Source organism: Pholcus phalangioides, unplaced genomic scaffold, assembly GCF_987345545.1.
Source record: "Pholcus phalangioides strain wild (caught in Gottingen) unplaced genomic scaffold, Ppha-v1.0 ptg000009l_1, whole genome shotgun sequence".
In the NCBI taxonomy this organism is placed as follows: Eukaryota; Metazoa; Arthropoda; class Arachnida; order Araneae; family Pholcidae; genus Pholcus; species Pholcus phalangioides.
Window position 1 is genome coordinate 42,298,120 of NW_028301602.1, and position 10,748 is coordinate 42,308,867.

Here is a 10,748-nt window from a genome sequence, read left to right on the forward strand (position 1 = left end):
CTAATTAGGCTGGGATCTCAGCCGAAGAAACGGTGTGACGAATGAAACGAACATTAATGCTCACGGCAAAGTCCTTTTTACTTTTTCCTTGCCTAGCTCCGGGGATTTTCGTGCTACAGGTGCCATTCCAACGCTATTTAGTGTTTTTCAGTATGGAGATCGCATTCCAATACAAAAAACTTGGTGTTGCCATTGGATATTTTCGAAATTTTCTCACTGTAACCGTAACTGTTAGAGTGACACTGTTGTTTTCCATATCATTCTTGAACGCATACCTCAAAATACCTTATGCCAAAATTTCATTCAGTTTCTGTGAATGGTATGATAGTTAGGGGCCCATATGTCGGGATAGTTTTTTTATAATCACCTCGTATATATATATAGGCTGACCATATTTCCTCGAAAGAAATACAGGACATCGCCAATTCAATTAATCGCCAAGGATGGTTGATGACATAAGCATTATCCAACAACCCCTCCCCCACCCCATCGATGATGACGTAAAACTTGAACGGCCCCAAAATAATTTATGAGTTGAAAAATAATACAAATACAAATACAAATACAACGCCACAACAGGCAAACCGCCCAACGAGGTGGCTGACTTAAGAACATCATGGATCCCCGAGCCCCTACCTACTACTGCTACACCCCACATGCACCCCCCCCCCGCGGCACCCCCCAACGAATCAGTAAATGCGGGAATGTGCGTGTACGTGTAGTGCAACCTGACGTATAGTTTGTTTCTGTGTAATGCTTGTTATGTGTAGTGCTGTCATCTGCCCCCAGTTTTACTAACTATGAGTGAAGTGTTATGGTTGAATGATTTACCGTTGTAGGACTGTTGCTCTCTGTGGCGAGACTTTTTAACGGGGAGATCGGCTCGCATTTGCGCCTTGAAGTTGGGAACCACAGAAAACCAACTTCAGCCGACCACCACTGTGGGGTTCGAACCCGGATCCTCGCATCACGAGTCCGGCACTATAACCACTCGACCACCACAGCGGCAAATCTTTGACTTCAATAAAGAGTAAATATTCAAGTAGGCTTCGTGTAAAATACGGGAAAAACCGGGGCACTTTTGCCAAAATGTCGGGACGAGCACAAAAACAGAAAATACCGGGACTGTCCCGGGAAATACGGGACGCATGGTCACCCTATATATATATATATATATATATATATATTGTATTTTCCTTTTTTTTTCTCTCAATAAATTATTAAAAAAACAAAATTCACAATTTTCTTATGACTGGTTTTGCCTGTGGGCTATTTTAAAATAAGTTCTTTTACTTATGGACGCCCTGTATATTGCCAAGCAATTAGTTAAATGTGCTAAACATATGAAACTAATTATTTTCTACATGTATTAATTATATTTCAAACTCTATAATATTTTTCATACTTAGATTAACATTTTGAGCAGTAATTGAAATAATTTGTTTTAACGTGTGCTTTATTGGAAAATTAAATATTGCACATCTTGGTGAGATATTTATAATTAAATGTTTAAAAAATATTGTTTTTAAAACATATTTGATATTATTTCACAATGAATGAGATGAAATAACAAGCATTAATTATGTGTACTTCAACTAAATGGTAATTAACGCACATTTTTCCAGTTTCTTTCACTGTCTCGGAAGAAATTATTCCAAAAGAAACCCAACCCTGATTAAAAGTGAACCTTTCAAGGAGCCCAAAAGTGTTATCAGTGTTATCGGGTATAAAAATATATTTCCCAAATGACTAACATAGTAGACATTTTAAAAGGGAAAAATTTCAGGACATTAACAAAAAAATAGTTTTTCATAAGAAAAAAATTTTTCATCAAAATTTTATTTTGTTTTGTTCATCTATGGCATATATATAAAACGTGATTTCAAGTTTTTGAAAAAAAATTCCAGAGAGATTTACACCAAGTCTCGACGTTCTGCTACAATGATTTTTCAAAAAAATTTGATACCATCTGAAACAAATTAAGAAATACCATAGGCCTATGACAGAGAATTAAATGAAGAACTAGAAAAAAAAATTAAAATTGCCACCAGTGCTCTGAAATTATGTAAAAAAAAATTATAAAGTCTCGGAAATGGTTTGAAAAATTTTTTTGGGAATGACCCATATATAGTCTTTCATAAAATAGGGAGGAATAAATTGAAAGCTCCTGTTGGAGGCTTAAACAGGAAGGATGAGTCAATACATTCTAAAGTTGTCAACATTTTTTCAGTCCATCTTGCAAATCTCATTGCTGAATGTTAGAGTTGACAAAACCGAGATGTATTATTGCATAGCCAAACTCTGAAATCTAGATGCTTCACAAAAAAAAAGATGGCTCCTTTACGAAGTCCATACTTCAGACATGGACAGCAAAAAGGTGTCACTACATATGCTTACTCACTTTGACTATGAGGTAATAAAAATAAATACGACAGACTTTTTAGCTTTTCTTCATCTTTCCCATCCATGCACAAACTGACTGCTACGTTCTACAAAATCCAAGAAGCACAACTGAGTTTCTTTCATATAACAAGCATCAACGAATCATCACAAGTACTACTTCCGTTGCTCATCTCTAAGTCATTGCCACCTGTCATCCCATTCAGATACAAGAGCTCATCGAATAGCACAAGAACAACACATAGCAAGAGTGTAGATCAGCGTTTCCCAACCTTTTGAAGTTCACTGCACCCTTGGGAATGACATTAAAACTTGAGGCACCCTTCCTTGAATACAGAATTCAGTTTACTACAACAAAAATCACTGAGTAAAAATACATCAGTAGAGTTTTGCTTGATTAATTATTAAAGTGAAACTTATGATTGATGCTTAGAGAACAGATACTTGAACTCAGGCCTTACAGTAGGCAACAAAACACGTAAATTGTCCTCAAGGTCTTGCAGTCTATTTCTTGACATGGGGCAGCACTACACACAACAAGCTACACAGAAACAAATAGGTTTGCAATCCATACACGTACATTCCAGCATGTAGCAATTTGAGGTTTTATCAGCTTATCCAAAGGTGTGTGTGGTGTCACTCTCTGATATTACTTTGCTTTCAGCAGCTGGCTAATGTGAAGATAAATTGAAGAAAAAAATAGGTCTTGCAGTGAATCGCACCCATGTCCCCTCACTTGCCAGGTGAGCACCCTAGACCATTAAACTAGAAAGCCAACAAATCCTCTTTCCTTAGAGATAACGCTGGCACTGCCACCAGATAGTGACTTTTCTGATAAGTCTGTAATGCATGAGAGTAATTATTCGATTTGATTTATTTAAAGACCTTAAGTGGACCGAAATATATATTTTCTTTACTTATCTCCATAATATCTCGCGGCACCCCTTAGCCGATATTGAGGCACCCTAGGTTCCCCAAAGCAGAATGTTTAGCACTGTTCTGGGACGAACCCTCAGCTGACTGGAAATGTTCTGTGGTAAAAATCCCCATACATGTAATAGTGGTTTTTTTTCTGCACTTTTTCTTCAATTTCTTCCAAACTGTTCTGCAGTAGAGCTAATTGTTCTGCGACGTACGTCACAGATTTTGGCACATTCTGCTTTGGGGCCTAGATTGCTGGGCACACCGGTTGGGAAACATTGGTGTAGACGTACATTAACATTACATAGAAAAAAAACTAAAACCTGCATACCTTGATGCTTCAGGAAAAAGCCATATAAGTTTACCCAATGCAACACATATCGCTTCATGATCATGAATATTGTCTGAATTCTTTGATATAATTGCAGATCTGTTCAACAGTTCCAGCAATATTGAGCCGAAACATTCTGCAACTCTGAGGGTGCATTCTGGAACTATCAACAGCTCGGATAATTCATTCAAGAATGTCTGCTTGTCACTGGACTCCCAAACCTAAATTTGAATAGAATTTCTTAACTCGATCAATTCACAAATTTAAAAATCAAACACTTAAAAACATGCAAAAAACTATAGATGGAAAATATAAACAATGTTATTTGTGATTACTTTCTCCTATGAGAGCAAATTGAATAATTTGTCTATCATTAAGATTACTTTACCAAATCGAATTCCAAACTTTTACTTCTTCCAACTTACTTTCTTTTCAATGATTTCTCTGTAATGAGAGTCTAGTCTAGGCATCTTCAACCTGTTGCTCACGAGCATCACGGTGCTCCCTGTAGAACCCATATGCTGTACGCCCGTGTCTAATTTCATGCTCGCGAGCACTTGATCAACCTCACGATTAAACACCCTGTACAAATTGCATTCAATGATTAAAATTGCCCTGATTGCCTACATTGCTATGCCAAACTTGCCGTAAGGCTACTCTACAGGCAGTGCTTGCGACTATAGTCCGTTTCAGGTTAACTTTGCAGTGAAGAGGAAGCTACGAGGGAACCGCATCACTCGTTGCTATGACAACGAAAGCCTCTTAACCTATGTATCGATGCGCTGCCTCGGTGAGGTATGGCTGATTCTCGCCAATCTCGCAGAAAAAAAAATTTTTTACGTGTAACGTAATGCTTGTAGAAAAAATTAGCTAATGAAAAAAAAAAATCATTGTCGATACTTTCAGAAATCAAAGTTGTGGTTTTTGAAATCATTTTTTTTTATTGAAAAGTATCTTAGTAACTCCTATTAACCCGGTTTTCACGTTTGAATTTGGGAATAGCCCCAAATAATAATAATAAAAATGATAAGGAAAAATTTAGAATTCTTTTACTCACTTTTCTTGCAGAAATTTCCGTCGCTCACCCACCCGAACGCATATACGTCGATGCCACTTGTTATCACTACAGTTTTAGTCATTTTTCACGGATTCCCATTCTATGGAATCCTCACTTGACGTTGTAGAACTATCTGATTCTCTATTACTTATTAATTGTTGTTGCTCCAACATGTGTTCCATCAGGCCACCTGCAATCCAAAATTCCTCTTCTTTTTCAATAACGTGCTTTATGCATTATTGCCAAAAAGAACGGAGAACGTTTTAGCGTGTCTATCTCTGGTGAAAAGCAAGATACAACTGTCACAGAAGAAAAAAATACACTGCAAGCCTAAACCATTGTGGGTCTCTCTCTCTCGCTTATTTATATTTATCTGGAGAGAAACTGAAGGGTCATCTGGAGGAACAGCCTCTGCTGTGGGGGAGGAAGTTGGTGTGGGTGAAAAAGAGACATTACTTATGTCAACACCCTCCGCTATCGGCTATTGGAATTCAGAAACCACCCCTATCCTACGAACACGGCAAGAAATAGATATAAAAAAAGGGGGGTCTGGAACCATAACCTACCCCCCATAAAGACATCCTCTCACACCGGTATCGGCGCTGTCGTGAAAGAAGGACACTTCCTGTAATCTATGAGTGAATATCTGAATTCGTTGGAGGTTATTTTCGCGAGAAAAAAAAACCTGATTGAATATTCGTCTGGGTGTGTAGGCCTATAACTACATGCAAAACTGAATGAAAAATTGTATCGGAAAAAATTCAACAAAATGACGATATATAAATAAATAAATAAATAAATAATATATATATATATATATATATATATATATATATATAACTCTCTCTCTCTCTGAGCAATCAAAAAAAAAAAAAAAAGCACGATAGTGATATTGGCGAGGAAAATTTCTTGGAAATCGTGCCAAAATGCTCTTGAGCTCGCCATGGATTTTTGATAATGGTAACCGATATTTTTCTAATTTAAAAATTTTAAACGAATATACATTGGTTCAAAACTGTATTTTTTCAGTATCTTTTTCAAAATCATAAAAAAATTTGAAATATTCTATATAAATGATCATCAGAAACCTCCGATGTATGGGAACTATATTTTGCGGCGAAGGAATACACTCTCTACCTTTCTCTCCACTGCAAAGTTAACCTGAAACAAACTATAGAAAAGGTTGAAAACCTTTGGTGTAGTCTAATTATTTTCTCTACCTTTTTTAATATGCTGCATCCACATTAAACTCCAATTTCATTTTAACTCTTATACCCCTAGTGAAATTCAACTTAAATTCTTCCACCCCCTTGAATAATAATTAATGCAGCATCTGTTATGCGAGTAATCAATCATTTTTATCATGAAACATCCTGTGCATTGCATCTTTAACAGCGGCTTTCCCCTATTCTTGGTAAATCAACTAGCCTGGTTGATTCTGTTGATGGATTTAGTTTTTTGAATGAACAAAAAAATTCTGTTTTTTTTTGTAAGTGCGTGGGGGACCAATACTGCCTCTGGACAGGATCCTCTGCATTCCAGACTTTTGCTCTAACAAATGCATTTCCATGTAGACTCAATCACACTGTACAATCACAAATGGGAAGATGTTCCCCACAATGTACGAACAGGACCACAACTAAGGGGGAGCAGGCGGTTCCGCAAATTTTATTCTCAACCTCTCCTTCAACATTACAAGAGGGTGCTAAAATGTGCACTTGCCCCAGGTGAGGAAACATCTAGTTACGGCCCAGTGTACGAGCAAGAATATTGTCCGGCGCATATAAGGTGCAGGATGCTCTGCAAACAAGGGTCTTTTCCCCTGAAATTTGTGTGTGAGGAATGGGTCTTAGGAGTTGAACATGAAAATATAACAGTCTAAATAGGAGGATGTGAAAGGAAAAATAGGTTAATTCCCAATATACCGCATACCTTTTTATCGCCATGTTTTTCACGATGTCAAAACTACAATAAGTCACCAACATCATCCTCTAACATGTTTTCAAACGAAATTGGGTGTTCTTGCCATTCTGCCAGTAACCCTAGCAAATAGTGCTAAATCAGGTCTGGCGATAAAAAAGTCGCCAAGCAGCAGTATATCATACATTGGGAATTAACCAAAATAGGGAAAAAAATATATATCAGAGATGGATGATTGGTGGAAAAAAAAATCTGTAATTATTTATATATCTCATGAGTAATATGTAAGGATATTTATTAGCAAGCATGTTGGTCGTATAACTTTCTTTATGAATAATCCTTGTTGATATTTCATACTCCAATAAATTAATCTATATGATCGTCAATCCTTTTGTTTGGTTTGCATTAATTTTTATTTGTTTTACTTTTGCTGAATAATGCGGCTAATACACAATGCAATATTTTCAATATGTCCTCAAAATAGTACATTTGTCTTTTTGAGCACGAGAATTCGAAACAGCAACAGGCATTGCGAGTGTCCAACATGGTGTTTCTCAAATACAGAAAAACCAATCAACTTGGACACTTCCCTGCAGTTGAGAATGCTAAATGGACAACACAAATTGTTCACAATTGTATCTCTGTCTTGAGGGTGAATTTGGTGTCCCCCCTCTAGTCCAGCACCTGAAGCACTAGACCTGACTGCTGCCACCCCCCCCCTTATCTCATATACGTTAGAGGTTCCTCTCAGAACATTAATGTGTGGGTACATCCAGTCTTTCCTGCTGCCCCCTTGTTGTGGCCCTGACAAATAGAGCCAGTGTTTCGGAAAGTGACCCTCGCCCACGATTAACAGACCCTCCTCAATAGTGAATTAGTGTAAAAAAGTATATATACCCAATATGTGTCCTCGCAGTGAATCATAGTTCCCTCCCAATACGCCAACTGAATTAAAATAAAGACCTTACACAACATAAAGTACCCAGTAATAATGTCACTTATTTTTTTTTTTTTAGATTGACTAGAAATTTTTAAAATTGTGTAAAACACAAAAACCTTCACTTTTTTTTTTTTCAATATTTGCCAATTAAATTGAAAATTTCTTCACTAAACAGTCAATCGGAAAACCTATAACACATGTGAACCGGTTTTACATATAACTTTACCTCTTTGTTTGACAGAGCCACTAATTCAGCGGTTTTCCCTGGAAAAGCGCAAATCAAATGGAGAATCGACTTGCGTAGCTGAGCGTAGTCCATTTTTTCAGAAAGATTTAATAAGATTGAAACGCCATAATGATAAACGTCGCCGGCCAGTACACGTGAATCAAGAATTGAAACAGAGCGTCTTGCTCACCGGACCATCGACGCTGCTAACCTCTCTGGTAAGGCATAAAAATTATATTCATTATGTGCTCATTCCATATATTTCTGCAAGGTTTCTAGAATATATTTCTGATCTTCCCTACTTTGAATCACGTGATTTTATTTTTTTGGACATTGACCACGCATTCTGGTAGATGACCATATGACCGTATTTCCCAGGACATTCTGAATACAGACAACCCCCGGTTTACGAACAATTCAGTTTACGAATACGCAAAACGGTTTAGTTTAGTTTAGTTTAGAACCGAGCACGCCAAGGCTCTGTCGCTTTTGCGATATAAGCTCATTGATCGTGAGATCGTGGGCTTGCCAGAGAAAACTCAAACTGACATGCCGGCCGGAAAAGCACACCCGGTTCGAATGAACACCCCGCCAACCCCTAAGCCGCACAACTACATCCCCACACGCAAACCCCCAATCCCCGGGCACATCACCGCTCCACAAAAGTCAGGGCAGCACCGCGAGTGTGACTCCTCTCCGTCCCGACAGCCGCAACAAGGCCCCGCCGGCGGGGTCAACACCCCTCCACGCTCCGCGAAGGAAGACCCCGACCACCCCCCACCCCCAGAACCTCTATTGTGGACATGAGAGAACAATATTTTATAAGACGGGAACATCGCCCCTCATCAAAGAAAACATGGAATGCCTCTCGACAAGGGCCTCAATCGGCGCATTCAGTGGCGTAGCCAGGTTTTGGTCCGTGGGGGAGCGAAATTGTGAAAGGCGCCATTTTTTTGTTCGTGCTTAAGGCGCAAACTTAAAATTATGCAGGGCCGGTCTTAGACCTGGTGGCGCCCGGTGCAAAAACAGTAGTCAGCACCCCCCCCCCCACTTCAGGCGTGAATCCAGAGTGATGTGTCAATTTTTGCTAGTCATTACTGTCCCGTATGACCACTGACCACCCAGAGAGACCATCTTGGGATGGTTTACGCAAAAAAAAAAAAAAAAAAAATACGGGACAGATTCATTCTACCATATTATCAGATTCTTGGTGGGGTGATCGTCCTCATCACCCCCCCCCCCTACTCTTAGTTGGATATTAAGGGACGAAGAAGTCGGAAAAAAAAGCTTCTTCTAGAGAATGGGATTGCTATTTAACTTGTAAACAAGCATAAAAAACCAACTTGTGTGATTTAATTAGGGGCCATTCAAGTATTACGTAAGTAGATTTTGAACCATTTTTGACCCGCTTCCCCCCCCCCCCCCGTCAGCAAAATTTCGTCAGCAGCTTAGAATATTTCATATCTTCAAAAAGGGTGGTTGATGACGTAAGCAACCTTCAAACTCCCCCCTTGTCATCAAAAGTCAGGAAATCCGAAACCCCCCCCCCCATGCTGACGTATTACTAGAATGACCCCTTATGAGATTTAAAAACATTAAAAAAAGCAAAACGTCACACATTTATGCAGAGGATACTCATCACAAAGGATCTATCTTCGTCGTACTTATTTTAATTGAATTTTATGTTAAAATTCGTGTAGTGCACGCATCACGTACGAGCTAAGATGACAATAGAGGTGGTTAAATTAAAGTGACATTTCCGTACTATTTCTTTCACATTTATAAAACTCATGTGAACTTGATTATACCTTTCAGACCCAGTACTAAGAAATAGAAGGGGCAAGCAGAAACCAACTAAAGCACCGGGCTCTGAAACTTGGGAGGTTCCCCAAGCCGAATGGGGGGGGGGAGCGCTTGTAACTCCTCCTTTTTCTGAGCATAACCATTTCAAGGAGACTCAAAGAAAAGACTGCCTTTCAGAAAGCACACTACGGCCCTGGGAAGGGGCACGGCCGTCTTAAGAGCATCATAGGACGCTCGCGAACCATTCAACGAAACATCATCGATATGGGCTTTCGGAGCCGAAGGCCCACTCGTATACCCTTGATGACTGCAGGACACAAAGCTTTACGTCTCGCCTGGGCCCGACAATACCGATATTGGACTGTTGAGGACTGGAAACATGTTGCCTGGTCTGACGAGTCTCGGTTCCAATTGCTTCGAGCTGATGGATGTGTATGGAGACAACCTCATGAATCCATGGACCCTACATGTCAACAGGAGACTGTTCAAGCTGGTGGAGGCTCTGTGATGGTATGGGGCGTGTGCAGTTGGCGTGATATGGGACCCCCCGATACGTCTAGATACGACTTTGACAGGTGACAGGTACGTAAGCATCCTGTCTGATCACCTGCACCCATTCATGTCCATTGTGCATTCCGACGGACTTGGACAATTTTCAGCAGGACAATGCGACACCCCACACGTCCAGAATTGCTGCAAAGTGGCTCCGGGAACACTCTTCTGACTTTAGACACTTCCGCTGGCCACCTAAATCCCCAGACATGAACATTATTCAACATATCTGGGATGCTGTTCAGAAGAGATCTCCACCACCTCTTACTCCTACGGATTTATGGACAGCCCTGCAGTATTCATGGTGTCAATTACCTCCAGCACTACTTCAGACATTAGTCGAGTCCATGTCACGTCGTGTTGCGGCGCTTTTGCGAGCTCGCGGGGGCCCTACACGATATTAGGCAGGTGCACCAGTTTTTTTGGCTCTTCAGTGTAGTGTATATATATATATATACCATTTTTAGTGTATTTTCAAAAGCCGGGTGGGGGGGGGGGGCAACGGGCCTGGGGAAAGGGTGGAAAAAGTTCGAGAAACCCCTGCGTCAGGCTATTCTGGGAAGTCACGGATAAATGATGATGAAGTCGGGGTGGGGGG

General features: G+C 39.8%; 1 protein-coding gene across 1 annotated transcript in view; it reads right to left on the reverse strand.

Moving 5' to 3' along the window:
- Window positions 1–7,991, reverse strand: part of LOC149083093 (midasin) — a 376,364-nt gene extending 368,373 nt beyond the window's left edge. Inside the window, exons 1-2 of the mRNA XM_089236227.1 lie at window positions 7,796–7,991; window positions 3,653–3,873 (exon numbers count right to left, since the gene is read on the reverse strand). Of these exons, the coding sequence (XP_089092353.1) occupies window positions 3,653–3,873; window positions 7,796–7,888 (314 nt within the window). The 5' untranslated portion in view covers window positions 7,889–7,991. The remainder of the gene's footprint in view (window positions 1–3,652; window positions 3,874–7,795) is intronic.
- Between the last annotated feature and the right edge of the window lie 2,757 nt (window positions 7,992–10,748).